We start from the raw sequence: 24,903 nt of genomic DNA on the forward strand, positions 1-24,903 counted from the left end.
TAAGTGGACAAAACGTATGTGATGTCTCCCATAAAGTGTCTTAGAAATTGGTGTTGTCTTAATAAAGGCACATTTCACAGTTTGGACTGTCACACAGTCCTGACTGTAGCTTTAAAACATGACTGTATATAAAGATCAATGATGCAGCTCCACCCATGTAAAAAATCGAGGCCCAAATATCTTGCATACCAGTGCGGCCATATGGGGAAAAACCCACCATCTTGGAAGTGCAGTACAGGTGATCGCTGTTACATTAAGCTCACCCTGTCCCTTTTGCATAGGGCTGCTGTGCTACTGGCTGCCGATAGCAATGTTGCTTCCTCCTTTTGAAGAAAAAACAATAACCAACCAAGGAGAACTGATCAGTATGATTAAAACTACTTACTTACTTGGGTCTGTGTCTCATCCACCAGGGGGCAATCCAGATGTTTTGTTTCTGTTCTGCAGAGATGTCATGTCGTCTATCTGTATACATCTGTTTCATCTAAATGGTGGCTTCTGCACCCTGCGCTCTGTAGATTTGTATTGTTCTCGATCAATAGATTTCTTTTGGCAAAATGTCCTGTTAAAATGAACTTTTAATATCATTACACACCGCCATCTATATTATATTATTACAAACAGGGGTGTCAACTTCCATTTGCCATCACTATAGTTTAGCAGATCATGAAAAGTAATGAATGAAGTCATCTGTCAAGTTAATCAATGTTTTCTAAACCAACTTGCCAGAATTATTCCCATGTGTTTGTGGCTTATTTCAATCCTTGACAACTACATTCACGCTGGAATGTCATTACCAGACAAGTTTTCTTTAATGATTAATGTGTTGGTTTTGGATTCCCAAACCTTCTGTCTTAGACAGTCTGTGTTTACTCCTGCTGGGACTTCAGTAGACACACAAACAGTAGCCACAATCTGGTGGCTGATTTGTGAGATTTAGTTTTAGTACAATCTTCTGATGTTCCTTTGTGTGGTTCACCATGAAATTCAGTTCAGTCTCTGAAAACGGTTCAGCCTATGTTACACACAATATGATGTACCAATGCACTTACAGGATGATGACTGTAAGGCTAAGACATCTTTTTGTTTTTTACTTTAGTGTGGGGGTTGGTTAAAAATGCTTTAGGAACATGTGGTTCAAATATGTGTGCAACCAAAATAAATTGCACAACAGATGACTGGTCACATATGCTGAATAGAATTCACAGACAGGTCAATGAATGTCCACCGTTAGTAGGTCAGACACTGCCGGGTCAGCTGTGGTACCATGCCCCAGTGATCCTGATGTCTGTGGGAGAGCAGAAACCATATCACTGAATTGGAATGAATACAAACAAATAAGATTTGGTGCTCCTAATTAAATTGCTGTCTTTTCTCATTCTGAGAGAGATATGAGGCACTTAAGAGTTGTGTCCACCAGGCACCTCTTTTTTTAGCCAGCAGCAGCACTTAGCAGATGCTTGGGAAAGTGCGAGTCATGCTTTCTACTGTTGCTATGAGACGATATGAGACTACTTGAAGCACTAAGCTTTTTGGGTGAAATTGGTTTTTAACTTGAATCACAGTGGCACATTGAGTAAAAATATGCTCAGCTCTTGGCACTTTCCGCACCAGAAAGCACTGCTGAAGATTACAACAAACTTGGTTATATACCAAGTGATGCTTCGTTGAACCAAACATTCAAGCTTGCTTAAAGAGTGTAATTTATGAGTATGAGTATGCTTTCTTCCTAAACTAAGTAAAAAATAAAATAACATGAGGAAGTTACAGTATTATTGCTTATCTTTTGCAAAGATAAGGCAGGATTGCTGAGCTTCTTATGTAAAATACACATTTTTATTGTAACATTGTTTGATAGCACACTGGCTTTTGTTGTGAAGTGAATTGACAAGTATAATTGAATGGAAGTAAATGGGAGTGTCAACCCGACAGGACTGAGAGGTCAGAGGACAGTGATGAGAGACTAGGATGAAGACAGAGCAGACCAGCAGGGACTGAGATGGATGGACTGAAGGAAAAATGAAGAACGGTGAGGTGAGCAGTGAGACAGCAGCAGAAATAGGTGGTGGGGTGTCATTTCCTCTCTTCTGTTTATCTTGTGAACACACTCGATCACTGTGTGCCTACCCTGCTGGAGAGGCACACACACAGGTGCCAGGACATACTTTATTATTTTTTAGCACATTCAATTAAGTAACATCCCTCCATTCCATATAGGGATAGGAAAGGACACACACACACACACACTGACATCCATTTTGGGCTAGAATGTGCATCTGTGTGCATGTGTGTCTTTCCCTCCCTCCCATTCCTAATCATGGTACAGCCATGCATTTTATCATCAGAGGAAGAGACAAGGTCAGACATAAAAGTGAAATAGAGTCACAGAAACAGTTTGCATTGTTACAGCAGCAGCAGCAGGCTACAGTGGCTGATCTATAAGAGACGGTTACCACTGACAGCTTCTCAATCCGTCACCTTGTCCGGCTCATTGTGCAGCAGTTAGTGGTCAGTGCTTTGACGTTGGCGCTGCAAAAAATATCTTCTCTCTAAAATGAATCTCTTTCTGCACTGTTAACAGAGAATCAGCCTAGAATTCTAACATGATTGTGTTATTTCTTCAACATGCTCTTAAAGCACGGAACATTTTTATTTACAATTTCTACCACATGCAGCCCTACTCTGAACCCTAGATGCCCTAGATGAACATCTCAGACCATTGAGGCATAGCTGTATATTTGCCTTTTTCACTGCTATACCAAGAACCATTTTTAGATCCCCCTCGATATTTTAAAGGGAAACAGTAGGTCAAAATGTCATTATTGCAATAAAAGTTTGAAATGATTGTGCACTCATTTCAGGACTTATCAGCCATTTCAATTCAAACGGTAGTCATCTAAAGTAACTATGAAAAATGACCGATCTAATTCAAAGTCAGGTGACATTATTATAAGAAGTATGAGATTCTTTTTTTGTCTGTCCTTTCATGCTGACACACATTAAAAGTGTATCATCTTTGTAAATCTGCAGTTCATTAATGTGCAGTATATGTCTCTATTATGATACACGTTTAAGAATTCAACATGTAGTCAATAAATCTAGGAAAAGTTTTATATAGCAGTATGGAGACTTCTGTATGAATGTATCTATGACCTAGTTAGCTCTCTATGTGATTGCTGTACCGAACACTTATCATGTTTACACAGACACTTTTAAGCAGCAGTCATACAGAGTCGTATTACCACTTTCACAACACCTATAGGTAAACCATGTCCAGCCAAATGGCTTTGTGCACCTGGGGTTGTCGAACCAGAGTGTGAAATTAACAAGCTGAGAATATTTGAAGGTTTATGCTCAGCTACTAAACTGCAAGGAAAATAAAAAGCACGCCACAAGAGAGAAAAGTGCATGTCAAGTGTGCTGTGCTGTTGGAAGGTTTTTTTTTTTTTACAGATTTCTCTGTGTGATCACTCCCTCAGAGGGAGATGAAAGCACAGTACTTACATACAGTGTGAGGCCTGCATAGTGAGTGAGCTTCTCCTCCCCTCCTCACTTTCTTGTCTTCTCCTTCTCGTTCTGTCTGCTGTGATAAATGGTTTTGATATCAGCGTGTGTCTGCGTGCGTGCGCTTTCGTGTGTGTGTCTGTCTGTGTGTCTGTGTGATGAATGACTGTTCATACTGGACAGACCCGGGGGGCTTTAGCTACTGTTAGTAGTGCTTAAAGATGACTGGAGTAAAAAGGCTCTCTGTCACACATCTCTCTCTCCTTCTCTCTTTTACACACACACACACACACACACACACACACACACACACACACACACACCCAGATTATCCCTGTTTAAAGGACTACATGTGTCCCAGAGGTACACAGCACAGCACTGTGACAGGTGACATGTAGTTTCCTTCTCTCTTTCTCTTATCGTTTCCCTGCCTCTCTTTTCTCTCTCTATCTTTTATCTCTGTGGTTGCAGACCTCATTGGTGAGGCAAAGATTCTGCGGTACATTGTCAATACTGCATATGCTGCTCCAAGTGTGTGTGTGTGTGTGTGTGTGTGAGCGCATATTTTCTTGGCGTATCACGCTGTGAGCAGATATGCTTTGGGCCACATTTTTGCCTTGAGCCTTTTTGCTAGGTTCAGCATTACAAGATTGATAACACGCCCCAGTGAAGAAAGGTCCCGGGGACATTATTGTTATAATCCTTCCATGAACAAAAACATTGTTTTTTTTTTCTTCCTAAAAGGTCACAAGGTTTAGTACTTATTGCAAGTCGAGTTAAATGTTTAATAATAGGAATCATTTGATGTGGTGACATATTTTTTGGCAGTCACAGACCGAGCAATGTCTTTATAAAAAGGCTTTTTTCTGACAAGCCGATTCAGTAAACAGTGTCAGGCGACTTTGTTGGTGTTTTATTATGGGGAGTATGTTGTGACAGGTGCATGTGCTTAATATGCTGGATGAAGGCATCATACTTGGCCTGTAATGGGTGGTTCCAATTCCAGGAAATGTCTAAAACTCTCGATTTCAGCAGTTTTGTAAGTAAGGCGTTGCGTTGTGATGGAAGAGCAACAACATCTTTGCCAGACAAGCCTGATGTTCCAAGTAATGTGCTGAGCTAAGAGATATGAAGTACAGACACTAATGAGATGTCACCAAAATTTGTTCATTTCCTCATGACTTTACAGAAAAGCAGAAGTGCTGATTGGTGGTATCCATGGCTCATTGGGCTGAGATAGCACTAGTTACATCCTACATCAGTGCTCAAGCTTTTGCATGTAATTTTCTTGCTCCCTATTTTCTTGTTACTTTCCATTTTCAATGTTGAGTAATGCAGAAAAATGCCACAAACATAATATGAAGATGTCATTTTTGAAGCCCATTATTTCCCTAATGTGCTAGGCTTGACACCACATCACAACAGGGTATTAAAAAGTGAGAAGTTAAACCCAGAGTTTATGAAACACCAGTTTCGCTGTCTTGTTGCCCATTTAGCATTTGGCAGGAAAAGAGGGCTTTTTTCCAAAGTATTACATCTATTTAAACAGTATTTGTTTTGCCAAAGGTTGCATGTCTTTAAGTCCTTTGCATCACTCTTTGTAAAAACATAATTAATACTACAGACAATAGACACCTCTTCCAACCAAAAACAGTGTTGTTGGTTCTCAAAACAGACAGGTCAGGGATAACCTCTGAGGTGTGCTGGTAGACTTCCCAGAAAACAATCACACTACAGGAGCCAGCTACTCTGTGACAGTGGAAAACAAACTAAATAAACAGTCGAGTGTGGTACATGTTATCTGGAATTAAATATGTTTCCCAGTTAGGTTGAAAGAATGCAATCTGGGCATCTTTATAAAATGTTCATACACTAGTCAGACATCATTTTTGGAAGGCAATCCAATTTATTGAACATAATTGTAGTAAATCAGTGCCAAATATAAACACATCTAGAAACTCCAGTTTCATTTAAACAATTAGAAAAAACACTAATACAAGAAAGAAATAATGAGCTGCCGCATTAAACAAAATGTACCCAATTTGTTCTACAAATGTGTTAATAAGCATTAAGAATATATTACTTATTGTTTTACTCAATACATCTCATCAGAGCAACTGTAGGAACTGTATGAAGTGGGAGCTGAATGTGGCTGTTGTCAATATCCTTTCCTTGTCAAATATTTGACAATTCTAGACAGTGGAAACCGCATATCAGCAACTGTTAGTGCTCACTATTCACCATCTATGACCAAAGGCACACAGGTAGCTGCCCCCCTATCGACTGCCCTCATTTCCCTTCAATCAGTACTCTTTTTCTTAGAAGCTGTATTCGTGTGGCCTGAGGGACAGGCCCTGAAGGGGGAGCTGGGGGGGGAGAACAGGTGTAGAGAAGTGGAAAGATGTAATCAAAGAGAATATAGAAGTTGAGTGTGGCAGTTTTTACCCAGGAGCCTTTTCTGCTGCTGTCCCCTACCTCTGACCTGATATTCAGCCCTGGATTCAGACATGCGTGTCAATAAAAAGATATTTTCTGAATGCCATTTGAAGCAGCTCTGCTTGTGCGTTGGGTTGAACCTGAATGTGTGTCTATGTACTTCATTCATTTGGCAACTCAACTCCAACCTCACTCCAAGAGCATTTGAAGACTAATTTCTGTTTCTTTAGCTCTCTTTTTTGCCTGTTTGTATCCTCTCTACCTTTTCTCTCTCTCTTTCTCTCTCTGCAGTGCTGCTTGGCAGACTTTACGCTCTCTTGTTACTGTCAGAGCCCCTTGTGGGTTTTGGAACTACTCTCTTCCTCTCTTGCTTTTTTTCCCTCTCTGCATTTCTTCTTCCTTTCCTCTCTGCTTGAGGCAGTTATGTGAAAGAGCGAAGAAAAGGAGAAGATAGACAGCGATAGACAGGAGAAGGAGGCAGACAGAGCGATGAATGGCCTCATTCACAAGCACAGAGAAGCAAACACACACACACACAAAGACACGGCTGTTGTGGCTCAGTTATCTTGTAAACTATGTTCTAGTAGAGAGGATCCGATATGAAATCCATAAGGTGGCTGAATGCCCTTGCCAGATCATTGATTGTTAGGCTTTATCTTTCACTTCATCTTTATGATGCTGCTGTTGAGCACACTTGAGTCAGCAATGATGCTTCAGCAACTGAACACTGCAGATTTAATATAGTAAACGTACTTTGTCATTAAACCAGATAGAAGCCAATTAAAGCATCAACTCTAACTCTGTAGTTGTCTGCCTAGGAGGACAACAAGATGTTTCTGGAACGTATTTTTCTTTATATAACAGTGTCTGCTTACATCTTTGCTTGTGCTTTCTACACAGTGTGTTACAATAGTGTAAGCACAGAATATGGGTCTTTATGCTTACAGCTTGACATCATAGGATTGCAGCTTACAATGGTTATCATATGGAGGAGCGTGTGCTCCTGTTTTATAAAAAACAATATTCAAAACCAGCACAATGATAAAGAGGGTATGTGTGATTTTATTACACACAGTAATGCTGTTTTATGAGCATCATACTTGATAAAATTCCTTTTCTAACCTCTAAGGTGCATTTTGTTTTTCTCAAGAGTTGCTCCATTGTGTCATAATCTGTGCTCTACTATAGAGGAACAAATATGAAATCCATACAGAGACTGTGCTCTCTGCCAGATATTATTGATCCCCAAACTTTGTCTTCTTCCTCGTCTTTATAATGCTCCTCTTTACCAGAGCTGCCATTGTCAGTGCAAAGCTACTGTTTCATTATAGCACTTTTCCAATGCTGTGATTTTGTTATTGAACACTTCAGCATTCGAAACTAAACACATTCTACCAGAGTGGACTGTTATTAAAGATACACAGATGTGGATACAACCTGTTAAGTTCAAAAGAATTTGTGAGCTTTTTCTTTCTGCATTTGTGTTTCACAAAAAAACAAATTACATAAGTCATAATTTTTCAGAATGTCAGAAAATTCTACAATACATACTACTGTATGGATGAAGACATATCACCACGACAGACCAGCTCCACATTTCTTGTGGCTTTGGGATGGGGATGCAATGGCGACCTGAACCAAGTCAGCCAGCTCCTTTTCAATGAGAGAGAGCCAATTTCACACACTACCTTTTCTGTCACTTTTGAGCACGACCCCAATGAACAAAAACATCCAGGGACAACCTCATTATGGCTAAAACACTAGCCCCTCCTACAGAGTGAAACTAAGATTAAATTTGTTTTCATGGGGGCTTTATACATGTTTCCCTGTCAAATCATTTACTTCTGTCTTATATGGTAAATGAATGCAACAAAACACATCTGCAGTGTTTTGGTACTAAGGCACATGGTCCATTTTAAATGAATTGCATGAACTGTGGTGGTTGTTTGGATTCTGAACTTTAACTAAAAGGTGTTATCTAGAAAAAATAGGCAGTTTTATTCAGCAAATAAGCACCATCCACCCATTGAAAGCTGCTACAACCTTCTCAGTCTCCTTCACTGAATGTTCAAGAAACCCATGCTTCCTAAATAAAAGGGCGTGCAACATCATTAGAGAGTGTGAGGCTCAATTCAGAATATATACTGACACAAAATCCTTTCAGAGATAAGGTGTAAAAGCTGACGGTGAAATGTTTTATCATAATGATCCACAGCCATCTGAGCCATTGATCTCAGCAGACTACATCCTTTGGAGCCAAACTAATCTTTCCCGTATTATATTTTTGTCAACATATTGAAGAAATGTGAGCCAGTCCTGCAGTATAATAGCTTGTTTGTTCATAGGAGATAACCATTACTAAATCCCTTTTCTGGTTGCTTCAAGGCCATTGCATCACTTGGGTAAGAATGATCACATTGCTGTAACTCAAGAAAAACAGGAAGAAGTGTTCATTAACCTTTAACAAAGGCAGTGACCTTTCACTAACCTTAACTGAAGTGCTTTGGTTGGCCAACCTAACCAGCCATGTGTGTAGGAACAGCACTCATCCCATTACAAGAAATAGTCACGAAATGTAATCTATTGTTTTGCGCATATACTGACACACATTGCCTTCTTATTTCATGTAACTGTCACTTTTTGGTGCACATATACACGAATGATGGATTCAAGTTGTAAAATTCCGTGTTAGAACTTAAAGAGGATCTGTGGGCGGCTCCTATTCGCAACAGTCCCTCACACCCCAGATTCATATCCACCATCTTTATGACTGCTGCAGCTGTCCCTTCTGTTTAGTTTTCCACTTATCGTTGGGCTTAGGCATTAAAACACAACTTTTAAAGGGTAGACATTAAGAACCGGGGTGAGGTTGCAGGTTGTCGAGCTAGCTGTCACAAAAAGGATTTGCAACAGCCTGCATGAAACAATACATTACATTAGGTCAGTGTTTCAGTTGAATTACTTTTAACTTACTGCTGAATTTGAAAAAAGAACATTTCATGTCATTAAAATTGACTCAAAATTACATGACGGGGGTTGGTAGGAGAGTTGGAAAGAGTCTGTGATTCAGAGCTGAAATGAGATAAAACAAAAGAGAAATTCTGACCCTATAATGCAACTACAATTGTCTCATTCTCAACTTTGAGTATGTCAGGGCCAAGTATCCATTTTTACACCTCATTAGTCTGAATAAAATAAGTCAGTCTGAATAGGAGTCATTTAAAAAAAACATGTAACTGCTCGCTGTACATCATCTTCTCTTGCCTCTCTCCGACTTTGCCTGCAGTGCTTGAACAGAATATATAAAGCGAGGAGACATCCTCTCTAGAGGTTACTACTGTAAATGAGTTCAGTGTGAAATGTCAGTGGAAGGTATTGGACAGTAGATTTCACTCCAATTATATTGCTTATTATTGGCTTTTACCTTCTTCCCTCGCCACCTCTGTAGGTATCAATGTGTTGCACTGTAGGTAGCCTTGAGCAATGCCAGAAAAAATACACCTCATGGCTTTTAAACTAGCTTGGATTCGTGATTTACACAGGTACTTCCTTTATTTTTGGCCGTTGCCTGCAGGTAATGAGAGCTTACAGTATATTTTCGGTGTTTCTGTGGCCGTCTCTCTGCAGCCAGAGGGTTATTATTCAGACTAATGGGCGAGAAACAACTGCAGCATCAGGACAGTAAGTCTGTAGGTTGTGTCTATGTGTTGGAGGCTGTTCTGCATGTTTTAAATGTATATAGGTGACTGTGTGGGTCTGAATGTGCATATTAGTTCTGGTGTTGTGGTGTATTGGAGAGAAATCACAGGTTTAGTTGAGCTGTCATGTGAAACCAAACAAAAAACCTGTCTGCCAATATGCCAGCACTATACTGAGAGATGTGAAAGGAAGACATACATGGAGAAGACTGTAAGGGAGAGCTAAGATATTAGTCTGTGAAATATCATGGTTTCCCTTTTTTAATGCAAATTGAACAAATGGGAATGGGAAAACAAGAAATAAAGGGATGTGTAAAGTATGCACCTGATTGAGAGGGCTTTAAATGCACAAAGACACAAATAAATTTAATCAGAGAGAAAGGCAGGGATGGCTGCAGAGGCTCCTGCAGAGGCTGCACACTGTACAGAGTGATGCAGACAGACGTCAGATTTATGGAGAGGTGTGTGCAGAGAAAGACCGAGCTTTGACAGACAGAGAGGGCAATTAGGTACCCCCTAAAAAATAGGAGATTGTACGCACATAAAGTTCTAACATATGGAGAAAACAAGCGAGGAGGAGGCTACAAGAGGTAGAAGAAGTCCCAGGAGACCTATTGTGTCCAGTGCTTTTACAGTGGTGATGATGCACCGTGCCTCTGGTCCCCTCATCTCATTAAAGCTTTATGAAGCAAGCTTAGCACACATTTTATTACAATGACGCCACTGTCTGGCACATTCCCGCCTTGCGGCGGGGTGGTGTTGGTGAATAGGGTTGCAGAGAAACAAGCCCAAGGAGACATACATTGTAAAGGTAAAACATGGGAGCATCAGAGAAGCAAGGCAAAATCAGAAAGCATGGATAAAAAATAGGCGGTCAGATGAATGAGGAGGTGAAAAACAGAGGAGACAAACAAAGAATGTAGAATCAAAAATGAGATGTTTGTTGTGTAGTTAGGGACTATGTGTCTGGTTGCAGATTTACGTATTGTTTAAAAATGTGGTTTGGGACTAAACCTAAATGTAATTTGCATAGTGATGTCACAAACACTATCTAGGCCAGAAGTTTTGTAAAATTTGTCCCCAGTTGGCTTTGGAGGCACTTGGGAGTGTTCCACACTGTCAGGGCAGGTTCAGACAGAGTGCTGTTTCCTTTCATGCGTTAATCAATCAGGTTGTTCAGTCAGAACAAGTGGTGGCATATAGCTCTGTGGATGGTTCATTATCTGCTAGGATAGTTCAATCAGGACCAAAACAAAAAAAGAATAATTCTGTTCTTATCTCCACCCTGGTCTGGGACCTCCCAGCCTTCCATGTGCACACCTGGGTATGAGCGGGTTAATGGCACCATGACACTGTTTTGAAAGACATCATATGTTGATTTTGTTTTGAGGCGTTTTTTGTCTGCAGCCATTGTGGACGAATTCTCCCTGTGTGTTATTTTATATTTTATCATATAAGCACTTAAATGTAATAACTTAAGTGGCATCTTTCTAAAATAGCACATGCCATTTACAGATTTATCACATAGACTCATCTCATCTCTCACATTGCACCGAAATATCAAATAATCTGAAAAGGTTTTTTTTTTAAAAAAAAAAAATCCTCTTGGAAAGACATTAAGAACATTGACACCATGACTCAGCTCCTTCTGAATGACGCATGCTAAGTACGGCTAGTATGCTAGTTCTCTGAATTGAAGACATTTAGCTCCTGTCATAATCGGAGACTAAATCCCTGCCTTATCGCCTCCTGGGTGCAGGGGCCACGGCTTTGTTTAATTGCCACAAGCTGAACCGTCAAAGCCGCGTCTCTCCCTCTGTGTTTACCCCCACTGAGGCTTATAGCTGATAATGGAATTACTCCTAGTCCCAGGAGGAGGAAGAGAGGGAGCAACAGAGAGAGGAGGCCAGTGTAGACGAGCAGAGGGAGAGGAGATGAAGGAAATGTGGATAGAGGAGTGAATGGAGTGTCAGCCTTCAAAACAGAGGAAAAATGTATGAGATGATGTGCTGCACAAAGAGATTAGAGAGAAAGAGAGAAGATTTTCCAGTTGTTGCCAGAAGGAAAGCCTGCAGTCTCCCTGCATGACTGTTTACTCCAGTGTGACGTATCACAGGGCGGTGAGTGAATTATGACGCAGGATGGAGCTGAAGAATCCGACTGAAAGGATGAATGGAGGGTGAAGATGAAAGAGAGAAGGGGAAACAAACAAGAAAAAATAGTAGATATATTTTTAGTCTAAGGAGTTTTGCGTGCACATTTGACAGTGATTCAAACAGCACACAGATAAACAACACACCAAAACAGAGGATGGGATTTCATATAAGATGTCAGCACTTCTCCGTCATGGTTGAAAGCTTTGGGGTGTTTGAGTCGCATCGCTGTAGTGGAAAATGACTTCACATTTGAAGTGCGCTCGCTGCTCGGTCAAGGGTTTTGTTCCCACACACGTGTGTGTGTGTGTGTGTATGTGTGAGGATGAATCTTAAGGATGTTAAGCTCTAAGCAGGTTGGGTTATTTGACTGTAATTTCCTTAACAACTGTAGAAGCAGCCAGGCCAGTTTTGGCTCGTGGAAATGACTTCATGTTAGTCAGAAAATTTGAAAATGACCAGCCAGGGGCTTATAGGGCAGTCTGATTTCAACCCCTTGTGTGTGTGTGTAAATGTTTGTGCTTATAATTTTTATGCCTGTGTAAATGAAGAGGCAGGATGTTGCTTTACAAGTTGTTTTGATTGATGCCTTTTCAAGATCTATTCAGTTTCATTAGGCACTTTAGGAAAAGCAGTCACACACACTGCTCTGTGGTGTGTTGGTCTAATTAGGACTGAAAAGGTAATGTATGGCTGACACAAGCTGAAAGTGTCACTCATTAAAAGGGTTGACATGTTTGAGATTCCACAGTGTGAAGTCACCTCTGGTTTCTGCTGCGTTCATGTGCAAAATCAATAAAGTTTCACTGAGTCTGCTTCGCACTTTCTTTAATGTTAATCTTATTTATCCTTTTTTTCTGCCTTTTCTCTTCTCTTCAGTCTGTTCTCAGTACTCGAGGGGGGTCTTCGCCATCTTTGGCCTTTACGATAAGCGCTCAGTGAACACGCTGACATCGTTCTGCGGAGCACTGCACATCAGCCTAGTGACGCCCAGCTTCCCCACTGAGGGAGAGGGTCAGTTCACGCTGCAGCTTCGGCCGTCCATCAGAGGGGCTTTGCTGTCACTGTTGGACCACTATGACTGGAGCCGGTTTGTCTTCCTCTACGACACAGACAGAGGTAAATACAACTCTATGCTCAGTATTAATAAATCACTGAGTAAGAAATGTGTTTTCAGAATTTTTATGGGTTTACAGCCTTGCTGTGTTTACATGTGTTCTATCTTGTTTGAGTTCTGTGTATGTACACAACAACATCAAGGCACAGCTACTCCGCATATGCAGGGATATAAATAACCAGGGATCTCATGTTTCATGTAAACCCCAGATCCAGAGTATCATCAAAACCAGGATAAAACATAAAATTAGCATAGCCATGTTCATGTAAATGCACATAGACCTCTACTTCTTTGAGAAAGGAGTGTGCATGGCTGCAGGCACAACAACAAAATGTTGGTTTTCATTGGAGGAGAACTGTCAGGCGAACAGTTGCAGTTGTTTAACTTAAGTTGAAAGTTTTAGAAGAGGCAAATTCAAAACTCGAACTTTTAACTGCTGCTGCTATAATGAGCACTAACTGCTGTTTCTCTGTCCCCAAATGTGAAAGTCTGCAGTGGAAGATTAGTTTTGGTTTAGGATGGTATTATAATATCATCAGCTCACAATGATGTGTCTGAAAGTCTCTTTAAGATTTTTTGCCCCTGTTGTTATTGCCTAATTTTTGCTGTTTTCTACTGTAAGTACAGAAGTGTGTAACAGAAGTAAACACACGCCATAAAGGATCCAGCTGCAGAAACAAGGCTGTAATTTGGCACTAAAGTTTGGCCTCAGCTCTTGCAGCATTCACCTGCCTTTAATTTAGCTGTGCCATCATGCAGTGCACGTAAGGTAGTGGAGCAGGCACAGCTGACGCCCTCGGCCCCAAACCATGTCATGGGAGTACTTGGCACATTAGTTTCCTCATATACACCCACACAAACACACACATACACACACACACTAGCACAGACTAATTCCCTGCCACAGGGAGTGAAACACAGGTCAAACATGACGCAAAGTCCCCAGACCATGGTATAGTGGTGTGTTAGGGAATCAGTGAGCTGCACAGTGTGTGCGTGCATGTGTGGGTCTATGTCGTTGTAGTGTGTACTGTCTATGCTTCTGCCAACCTCCCTGTGGCCCAGGTTGTCTGGGTTAGCACTCGAGGGGAGCAGAGGGAGAAAGAGGAAGCAGGGGGGCGGGGAGGCAGGTTAGGTGAGTCAGGTTGGTGGAGCAGCAGAATGACAGAAAGTAGGAGTCGAGGGAAGAGGAGATAAACAAGGTGACAGCGAAGGGACAGGAAGCAGAGAAATATGGGTGGCAGTGGAGGGAGGCAGGGGGGAGATTAGAGAAAGGGCAGAACAGAGGAGTAAGAGGACAAACCAGATCACAAGCCACTGGGGATAATGCAGTACAGTAGCATATAGCAGAAGGTGGTGTGAGGTATGCGAGAAAAGGGGGAAAAGGAAGGAGAAATGGAGCAGAGGATGGATGCTTAGAGTTTGGGCTGTACTCACCCGTGACTTGGCCAAGGCAGGGCCCTTCATTATAGGCTCCCATCAGGCCCTGCTGCTGGTAATGTGCTGGAAAATGGGCAGTAACGCTGTGATCTGTTTTATGCTCCCTGTCCCTCTTTGCTCCATAGACATCCTGCTGACACACACACACACACAAACCGAAGTATGTTCACACATACCTGCACAATTGCATGAAAGACTAACTGAGGCACACATGTATTGCATGCACGTGCATCTCTGCAAATGTTAAATTAATCCACAGCCAGGCTAATAAATCATGCACACATTAACAACTCACAGACCGAAGCAAATAAAATACATACTTTCTTATTTGCATTCATCATTATTTGGGGTTAGATGGGTAATATGGAGTGTGCGTGTATTAATACACTTGGGAGGGGTGAATGGTAAGTTGTCAGCCTGCGTGTAGCATGCACAAGGTAATAGTGATACCACTACTGGAGCGTTCTTCTTTTTCTTGCAGTATGGTGTTGAATTCAAGCATGAAAGAGAAAGCCTGGAAGAAGGCCCACTGACACCACTCAGGAGACCATTTATCAAACCTTTGACATCTTTAACAGATCAACAAACAAATGTCTACTCACTGTGTCCTGAAGCTAAGTTTTTGAGGCAGGCCCTGTGAGATTTCTTTACAACTTGTGAAATTTGAGTCCATCTATAACAACCTTAAATAGTGGAAACATTCAGAATCAGTAAATTCTCCTGTAAGTGTTTAGCCTCTGTTCTATGGGATGCAAAGAGAGTGCTGCTGGCATACTATATGATAAAGGTAACAGTATTACAGAGGCCTGCTGCACTGATCTCTGGAGACAGCTACAGGATACAATCAAATAGATTTAGTGTGAGCTGATGACAAGAAGACAATGCTCTAGCCCAAAAGCTCACAGTGGTTGCACATTGCTGCAATGCAAGACTGCAGATCTGAACTTGAGTGACACCTACTCTATTCAACTGATTTGTCACCCTTAAAAACTACCTCTGCACAAGTGGTCAGCGCTGTGACAAATCAGTGCTGCTGTTGGCCGGGTCCAAGTGATCCATATGCTCCACGATGGTCGAACAAAGTGTTTAAATGCAGGAGAGGAAAAGGTCAAAACATAAATGCACTAGATTTTCTGAAAAGGACTGCTTGTATTTCAGGACACATTGTTACAGTTATAAAGAATTATTACTGTAATATCATGTCATTCCACCTGTTTTACCCTATTAAGACAGCTGTTGTGTAACTTGTGTTAACATGTTTTTCCACCTGCTGCTCAAAGGATTACATTAACTTTCAAAGTCATCTCACATCGCTCTGAGAGACTTCCGCACATTATTAAGTGCTGCACTTCATCATTTTGAACAAACAGAACTACTTTCAAGTCATAAAATTGATAAGTAGTGTGTTTTCTGATGAGAATTAAAGTTGACTAGAATTTTAATGAAATGATTTGTCACTATCAACAGTATCCCTCACAGTGAAATTAACAAATGATTGTTTCGCCACATAACTCTTTGTGATAAGGTCAGTGTTTTGGTTGATAAAATGACATTAAAGATGGGACTGTTGCTTCTAGTGCTAAACTCTGTGCCTTCCACTTTTAAAGATAAGACATCAGCTTATTGCTTCAGTAAATGAGATGGGCAGAGGAATCTGCAGGGAAGTAATACACCATTTTGTGCAAACTCACTGTGGTAATAAATAGAAAGGAAAATACAGGTGGAAGTTTCTGACTGCAAAAATAGCAAAATATAATTACTCCACTTTCCTACTAACGCATCATCCCACTGCTGCATTAATTCTCTGTTTCTCTCTTACTCTCTGTTGTTTAGGTTATGCAATACTGCAGGCAATTATGGAGAGAGCGGGGCAGAACGGATGGCAGGTCAGGACACACACACACATTCTTGAAAACCTGCCAAAGACACACAAGTACACACATGATCTCTCAGAGCATACATGCACAATGGATGCACATAGTTCTGTTCTTTTGTCATTATTTTTCATGTGCCTTTAATAACCAGTGTGTAGCTTGTATGCACAACCCTTATTCATACACCGTGTTTGCTTTCATATGTCTTGTGAATACATGTGTAAAAACAGGTGAGTGCGATCTGTGTGGAGAGTTTTAATGAGGCAGCATATCGCAGACTCTTAGAGGATCTGGATCGACGGCAAGAGAGGAAATATGTCATTGACCTGGAACCTGAGAGACTGCAGAGCATCCTAGAACAGGTAATAATATTCATGTGATTAACATAAGCTTTAACTGTGACGTCAACCACACAACCATTTTTTTTTCTAAATTAAAAAATAACTTTGCAAATCAAGAATGTGTTGCCCCGTGATGGACTGTCGACCTGTCCAGACTGTACCCTGCCTCTCACCCGTAGATAGCTGAGATAGGCTCCAGCCCCCCGTGACCCTGCACTGCAGGACGAAGCGGGTTCAGATGATGGATAAAGGGATGAAAATCAAGAATGTGACACACTGCTTTAATGGATGCTACACTTCAGTTATTATGTCGCACAGTTACTAACAGAACTGAGATTTCCAGTGACAAGGCAGAGATTACACCACTGACCTGGACTTAACAACAATTTAACACTTAATAATGAGCTACAGCCATGCCATTAGTACAGCCTGAAACCACAGAACAGGATGTGGTAGCTGATGAAGAGGAGCCGCTGTGAGGAAAAATGGATACAATTAGTTTTATGTTACTAATTATTCTTGCATTGCATAATGTTTTTTCACTGTACTGCTAGTGTCGGCCTGCTGTCGGCTCCACTCACTCAGTTACAGCAGCGCTCCTGATGCTTTCTGACATGTGGAAAGAAAACAAGATTTCAGTTTTTCCCTCGAGTTCATAACGTGGGATGAAAAATGTGACTTCCCCAACAGCTACTAGATCAGTGTGTGATTGCTGTAATGACACTATAGCATCATCTCAAGCACAGATTTATAGCATACACACAAATGCATACACTACATCATGGCATAAAGGTTGACACCTTACGCTTGTCTAAGTTCATTAGACTATCTGTCTCGGATGATGGTTTAGACTTGAGGTCTGACAGGTGGTGCATATGTGTGTGTCTGTGTGTGTCTGTGTGTGTCTGTGCGCCCTTTGACTCAGGTTGGAGTGTAACATCCTATTGGTTCTGCCACCTGTCATCACATCTGATCCTCTGTCTAAACATCTGACAAACTCAATGATAAATGCACACATACACACACACACACACACACATACACAAATACACAAATATATTCTTCACTCACAGCCTTATAGCTACATACATAACAGCAGCACACACATTTTTAAAAAGTCATACAGCCACACACACACCTCACACCACACACACACACACCAGGAACAGCATCCGGGACAGACAGACAGTTTCTTAATTGGCTTCTGTAGTGAGTGAACAGGCAGACTGAGACACACACACAAACACACACTCACTTAAGCGTATACTGAGACAGGCATACAGACACGAGCGCACACTCCCATCACAGTCGGCTCTGCAGTGTTGGCACTGGCGAGCGTTCCTGCTCTGAGACAGAGACTGCTCTGTTTGTCTGCCCCTGCCAGCTGCGGTCTGTGTGTGAGTGTGTGTGTACATCTGTCTGTGTCAGTATATAGCTCTTGATATGTGTGTGGGTGAGAGAGACAAAGGGAAAAAAGTGTGATCAGTGTATTAATTAGTTTTATGTGCCATGTTAATATGAATAATGCATAAATCTCGCAATGTGCTAAATTTGCACAGACAGAACATTAAAAACCTAAAATAAAATATTAATGGTTTTTCTGAACCCTGCAGTGATGTTTATCTATCTAGATTGTTTTGGTGACCAACACATAAACAGCAGAATACTGCAGATCAATCACCAAAGTGACACAAATGATTATAAAGATTAAAATGTTGCAATAACCTGGTATAAAGAATCCAAATCAGCACATATAATATGGGCATCATAGGCACATATTTAGGTAAACATCTAGTGTTTCAGTCACATTAAAAGTAACTATTTTATTTATTTCACCACTGAAACTGTTTAAAAGCCTGCAGCGCTGTCACCAGTGTAGTATGAGAGGGCAATAAAGTCCTCATCATTTCTCTTCCTCTAATCAGCATAATAAAAAAAAGACACTGCTATGGAAATGATGTTTGCCGTGCACCGCTATCCTGCTTGTCCCTTGGTTTGACACACCACATGCATATCAGAAGACAGCAAAACAATTATGTGTTCTCTCTCTTTCTCTCTTTCCAGGCTGTCAGTGTGGGGAAACATGTAAAAGGTTACCATTACATCATAGCCAACCTGGTAAGAGCTCTCAGTGGCATTGCCTTCAGCTGTTATTTTGAGATGTTTGTTTACCGTGGCGGTGTTCTGTTGTGTTTTATTGGTTTTACATGACAATAGTTTAGATGTGAGGTCTTTTTAATGCTTTGCCATGGAGCTCTGACATCAGGGTTTTGACCTGAAACTAAAATATTAGCAAAGTCCTTTGCACCAACATTGTGGGACATTTAACATTTAACTTGATGAAGTTGTAGATTAGGGTTAGGAAGGAAAAACATGTTCACACACATTGTTCTTTTTATAGTCTTGCGAAGGCCATTATTCTTCCTACTTGGGGATTGGTATATTAACATTCTGTCTGTCCTTGACAAAGTCACAGCTGTCGAAAGCTGCAGGAACCCATGTCAATAAATGAAGTATTGCTTCAACCTTAATCCCTGAAATCCGTTCAACAGTAGTTCGCTCCGGGAAAACAAAAAAGGGCCAATGAGCTCAGGCCAGGCTAGATAGGCTCTCAGAGCATTCCACAATTAGCATCCATCAAGCCAGGCTAACCCTCACATGTCTTTACCTCTGTCTCTGGCCCTATCCCAAATTGATCCCTCTTCAGCACCACTTCACCATGAAGTGTCACTCTGCATAAAGTCACACTTGCAGCTGTGGAACACACTCCATATTAAGCAGGGGAATAGATAATCAGGTGAGCTGAGCATGCAGGGAGTATGTGGAGTATCAAGTGTCAGCAAAGGTGCGCACACTGTGTGGGAGAGGTTTAAACATTTTCACTTCTCATCATCTAGGATGGTTTTTTTATGCTTTCTGTGCTTGCATCACCCCTGTACTTTTTCATGCTTTTTCTCTCCCAGGGATTTAAGGACATTTCTCTGGAGAGATTCATGCATGGTGGGGCCAATGTAACTGGTTTCCAGCTGGTGGACTTCAGCAAGCCAATTGTCATAAAACTGATGCAGCGCTGGAACAAACTGGATCAGCGAGAATACCCTGGATCTGAAAGCCCTCCTAAGGTAAAAAGAAAAATAAATTCTGCTAGACAGTCTGCCAGAACTGTCATTACCCTTAAGAAAATTACTGGCGATTGCCAGACGTCCTTCAAAAATGTAGATAGATACGGACATGTTTGCAGTGCACACATCCCCTTGCCACTGTCTTTGTAGAGATATCCTTGGCATAGTGCCTTTTACACCGCAGGATCTCATGGCCCATTTTAGGGTGGCCCACCCCTCTGTGGGTTTTCAGACCAGGGACAGTGCTGCTTTAGCAGGAATATTGAGAAAAACACACCTACAAATTAGCAGATATTTAACATCATTTCTAAGCCATTATTTAAAGGGTTAACCTTGAAGAGTGTAGCATTTGGTCCTCATAAAACCCTCCCACACACATTGGCGTCATTACTGAGTTTTCCTTTAGATTTCCAGTCACATGGTGATATGTTATGTTTGAGCGATTCAGAGTGTGATGTGGTACATTTGGCTCAGCTTCTTAACTAATCAGAGCATTGCCTTAGTATATAAGAGAGGTAGAAAGGGCAATGGGTGATTTACTATCAAGGTCAACTTCATGCATACAGACTCCTCAGTCCAAGACTGATTTACATGATATTAAATCCCTTTTGTCTTTTTTTCTGAGCTTTTCAACCCCCCAGTCATCTGTTGTGTACCTCATTTCACATTAGTGTGTCTTTATTTACCGTTCCATTGTCTTTTTGTCTCTGTCTTCATCTCTCCTTCACAACTACACCTCTATTGATGGGGTCTATTAATGAGCTGCAGCGTATTGGAGTTGCATGTATTAACCTGTCCACCCACAGATAAAAAATAAATCATACACCAGCGCTCAGGCCTGTGCTCTCAGGCTGACAGACATACTGTTCAGTGTGTATCCAGAATCCTCTGAAAAGACACAAACAAACAAACAATGCTGTGTATGTCTCTTTCAGTGATGTGAATATATACCAATGGTCATTTTCCATCATTATTGGCACATCAATTTTCACCCAGTGACCTGTGTTAATTGGCTAATCATCATTTTCAGATTCAACTGATGAATTCTCATTAGCAGATGTCAGCTGCATCAATCTTGCCTTACCATTTACACAGCGTTTGGTGTGTTAATGAAGGTAAACCGATTATGCATGATTGTCACAGATAAACACAGTGAACATAGTTGTACAGATGAGAGGCAAACACAGCTGCAGGTGCTCTTACTTTTCAAAACATCTTCATGCATACATGCAAAAGTGCTTTTTCAACTGCAAGCACAAAGCTAGTGTCTTGTTGTTGTCTTTTGCAAACAAGATCCCAATGATTTAACTCAATAACATAACACAGTCTCATACCTACAGTGACAACGGATGCCTCCAAATTGCCCCTGGCTAATTTATGCTGTGTAAAAACTAAGCTCAGTTAGCCTTGGGCCAACTGGTAGCCTCAGGCCAAGTAGAAATTTGGTCTAATAATGTGCAGTGTGAAAAGCACTGTTGGGACTTGTCCCTTCTACACTGGAGACTGGATTTTGAACTGGCTGCTTTTGGCCATCAATCAACATCGCAAAAGCGCTGGTATGCCTTATATGAGTTTTTGTGTGCCTGGAGATGAAAATGATCAGTGACCTGGCAAAGACGTATGTTAGTTTCTTAACAATTTAGACCATAATGCTTATGATATCACACCTCTTTTTCCATGTTACTGTTTTTATGCACCTTCTCTGTAAACAGAATAGAAGAGTTATCTTAATATACAGTATAGAGTTACAGTAAAAGGAAAGCATTCACCTAAATCAATTATTCATTAATCAACCATTACTGTCTGAATGGCTTTATAAAGCAAATGTTTTTTTAATTTCAAGAAAAAAAGTATTAATATTGTCTCGGCTATATTCTGCTCCCCTGTGGAACAGTGCATTGCATGGTGAAACTTTTGACCGTTAATGAAACACACATCTGTGCCACATCACCTCTTAGTGCTGATATTCTATGACACTTCACGATGTGGACAGCTTTATTATTATTGCATATAAAACACTGTGTGAACGGTAACCATGACCTACATGTCAGCATGTTCAATGTCACACGCTCATGTAGCATGTTTAATGTTAACCAACCATGATCCATTACTGTAATGTAATATTAATTATATTGTTAAGGCTGAGGATTATGGGAAAGAAAGTCCTTTCAGTACTGGTCAAGTCAAATGTAGACTTAATGAGAGATGAGATATCTCAGTCTGACCAAACACAGTAGCTGCTTATGCTTGCAGCATCATTTAATCTCACCCAGGTCAGTTCACCTGGTGTAAAGCTTGCATGCAGACATGTACACTCTAAATGTATGCCATCTATTTTTAATGAGCATGCGTGTGAAAAGTGACATACTTTCTTTCACTATATACATAATTTATAAATCTGGTCTTTGGCCTAATAAGGAACAGTTGAGTTAACTTGTAGATGGCTAAATGTTAGTCGTATTTGAGAATCAACATCCAAAGAAGAAGAAAAATTAATCTGAAAGTTTGTGTTTTTCAAAGCTACTGTTGTTTTCTGCATGCCCCAGAGGTGTTCCTGTCCCAACTATGACAGAAACACAACATAGCATGCTAGGTGGCTCGCTTTTGTTGTTGTTCTCCTTGTTTTGGAGTTCATAGTCGTCATCTGTCAGTCGCACGCCTAAAGGCTTCTTTTAGTTTTAAAGGGCAGAGATGAAAGAAGGATGACATGGTTGTGCAGCCTTCCAAAACACACCTTGGAGGATACAAATCAAGGGATGTCAGTAAGAGAAACTACCGGCAGAGGCACAGAAAGTGTCTCATCCAACTTCACCCTTTTCCTCCCATTTTCATCCCCTCCACTTGTTTCCACTGCGATGTGAAGGCAGCCTGCTGTGTGTTTGACTGCCTCCACCTGAGTGGCACTGTGTGTGTGTCCGTGTGTGTTCTAGGTTTGGGTGTTGCTGCGGAGTTTGTGGTATTGTTCCCTGCAGCGCTTTGTCTTACCTATAATGAATTTGTCAAACAATCTGTCAAGATCACTGCCACTTTTAAGAGTTTCATTAGAGAGCAGATACTGATAATGCCTCAGCCGTTCTCTTATGTTTACTCTCTGTCATGTTGTAGTGTTCCCCTAAAACACAGAGATTTTTAGTTGTAATAATTTGGGAGGTCATTTGTAATGGGCTGATGTGGAATATGAAATATTTATAAACCGAGTTTGTGTGTGTTTAAAGGATGACAGAACCATAACTTAATGTTATGTTAATGGTTGTCCAGTGACTGCATTTTAAAACTATAAGCCTGTCTAATGCTGGCACATTTACAGTGATGTTACATTTACTGTGATGTTGATTAATGTTTGTTGGTGTTAACTGTGGAAGTCAAATAAAAGTCAGAGCAGTGAGATTGATTGTGGTGCTGGTCAGTATGTTGGTTCATAAAGAGTTAAGATGGTCTAAGCTCTGATGTGATGCAGTAATTTGGTTCTGGAGATTAATTCGATTCTCATTTTAGAATGTAAATCCCACATTGGCTTACAGTGTCTGCCTGCATTGTTATTGCGTGGTCTGCACTGGGATCAGAAGGTGTCAGTGGTGCTTTTTCTCTGCAGAATTTTTTGGCTGTCCAGCATTGAATAAAGCTGGCTGGAATATTATGTGGAAACAATTTGTTGCAGAAATATAAACACCAAATTTCATTTTCAGGTCAACTGTATTTACTTATTAACATTTCAATACTTGTGTAATAGTATAACAGTTTGTTTGTCTTTATTAGACAGATGCCAGCTAAAAAAACCTCACCATGACAAAAAGGGATTCATTTCAGCTCATGTACTTTTTGTCTTTATTGTAAAGTTAAACAAAACTCCTCATAAAGATAATCCTCATTTCCGTTGTCTCTGTGTTTTTTTCTTTTGACAGTATACCTCATCTCTAACTTATGATGGCGTCCTTGTAATGGCCGAGGCCTTCCGCACCCTGCGGCGTCAGAAAATTGATATCAGTCGCCGTGGTAACGCTGGTGACTGCCTGGCCAATCCAGCTGCTCCCTGGAACCAAGGAATAGATATGGAAAGAGCGCTCAAACAGGTTGGCACAATGTTTGTGTGCATGGATTGGCAGATGTTCAGAAATACACAATGAACAAGCAAAATGCTAATCTTTTGAATTCTATATTAAACCTGATTTCTTGTTATTTGGCAGGCCATTAGCATTAGTTGACATCTTCATTTTCAATTTATAAAGATGTTCTTTATTTAATCAAACATTTGTATGAAATGTAGCAATTTTTATGTTGTGGTTGAGTCGGTTGCCCACTTTGACACTAGAAATAAAGCATATAATTCTGCAATGTTGTTTGAAAGAAATGTCCTAACATCTCATTGTTTACTGAGTATTATTATTACCTTATCTTTTCTCTGTGACACTGAACCATTTTGTGAAAACACTGCCTGTTTTGCTTTGCTACACCACTGGAGCCACTAACTGTTGTTGACTGCAATCTCTCTTATGCAAAGTGTCCTTAGAACTGTCACTGTTATAATTCCAGGTGCGCATTCAGGGCCTGACGGGGAATATTCAGTTTGATCACTACGGTCGGAGAGTCAACTATACAATGGACGTGTTTGAACTGAAGAGCAACGGACCGCGCAAGGTAGGTTCTTGCTTTAAAAACCAAAAGTATTGCATTTCAATTTTGTGTCATATTTTCAGATTATCATGCTTAGAAGCAATGTTAAATGACATTACGATGTCAATGTGATCTTTTAGCTGGAAATTACAACTGAAAGGATGCACTGTTCTTTTTAAAGGATACCTTCTTCAATGTGTGCTGCTTGTTCTTGTTACATTGCTAATTTTTCTCTTTATTCAATGTATTAGTGTAATTATGTATAACTAATACTGAGTCAACAATTGAAGCTAGTGGTTTATAGCTGTGTGCATTGGAGGGCATATAATTCAAAAAAATCTTCTTAATTGCAAAAAGTAGGCGGATATGGCTCAGGTTAAAAACACTTCTAATTTCTCGATATATACGTCTATATCAAAGAAATAACACCCTGTTCCAGCATCTCAATTGTTCCTTCGACAGCAATGTGTGTTTATTGAAGGTTCTTGGCTCACACTCAATATCTCTCAATATCTTCCAGAGTTCCAAAGGGAAATTTGCTGGAGCACGCTCATTCTGTTTGACTTGTACTCTCTCTCCATCTCATTTGCTCCTTTTCTTTCCATCA

The 24,903-nt window shown here is 40.7% G+C and overlaps 1 protein-coding gene across 1 annotated transcript in view; it reads left to right on the forward strand.

The window, feature by feature from the left end:
• Nucleotides 1–24,903, forward strand: part of gria4a (glutamate receptor, ionotropic, AMPA 4a) — an 84,775-nt gene that overhangs the window by 20,045 nt on the left and 39,827 nt on the right. Inside the window, exons 3-9 of the mRNA XM_028418866.1 lie at nucleotides 12,671–12,910; nucleotides 16,182–16,234; nucleotides 16,453–16,584; nucleotides 18,628–18,681; nucleotides 19,527–19,685; nucleotides 23,588–23,755; nucleotides 24,216–24,320. Coding sequence (XP_028274667.1) covers nucleotides 12,671–12,910; nucleotides 16,182–16,234; nucleotides 16,453–16,584; nucleotides 18,628–18,681; nucleotides 19,527–19,685; nucleotides 23,588–23,755; nucleotides 24,216–24,320 — 911 coding nt within the window. The remainder of the gene's footprint in view (nucleotides 1–12,670; nucleotides 12,911–16,181; nucleotides 16,235–16,452; nucleotides 16,585–18,627; nucleotides 18,682–19,526; nucleotides 19,686–23,587; nucleotides 23,756–24,215; nucleotides 24,321–24,903) is intronic.

The sequence above is a fragment of the Parambassis ranga genome, chromosome 13 (assembly GCF_900634625.1).
Source record: "Parambassis ranga chromosome 13, fParRan2.1, whole genome shotgun sequence".
Lineage (NCBI taxonomy): Eukaryota > Metazoa > Chordata > Actinopteri > Ambassidae > Parambassis > Parambassis ranga.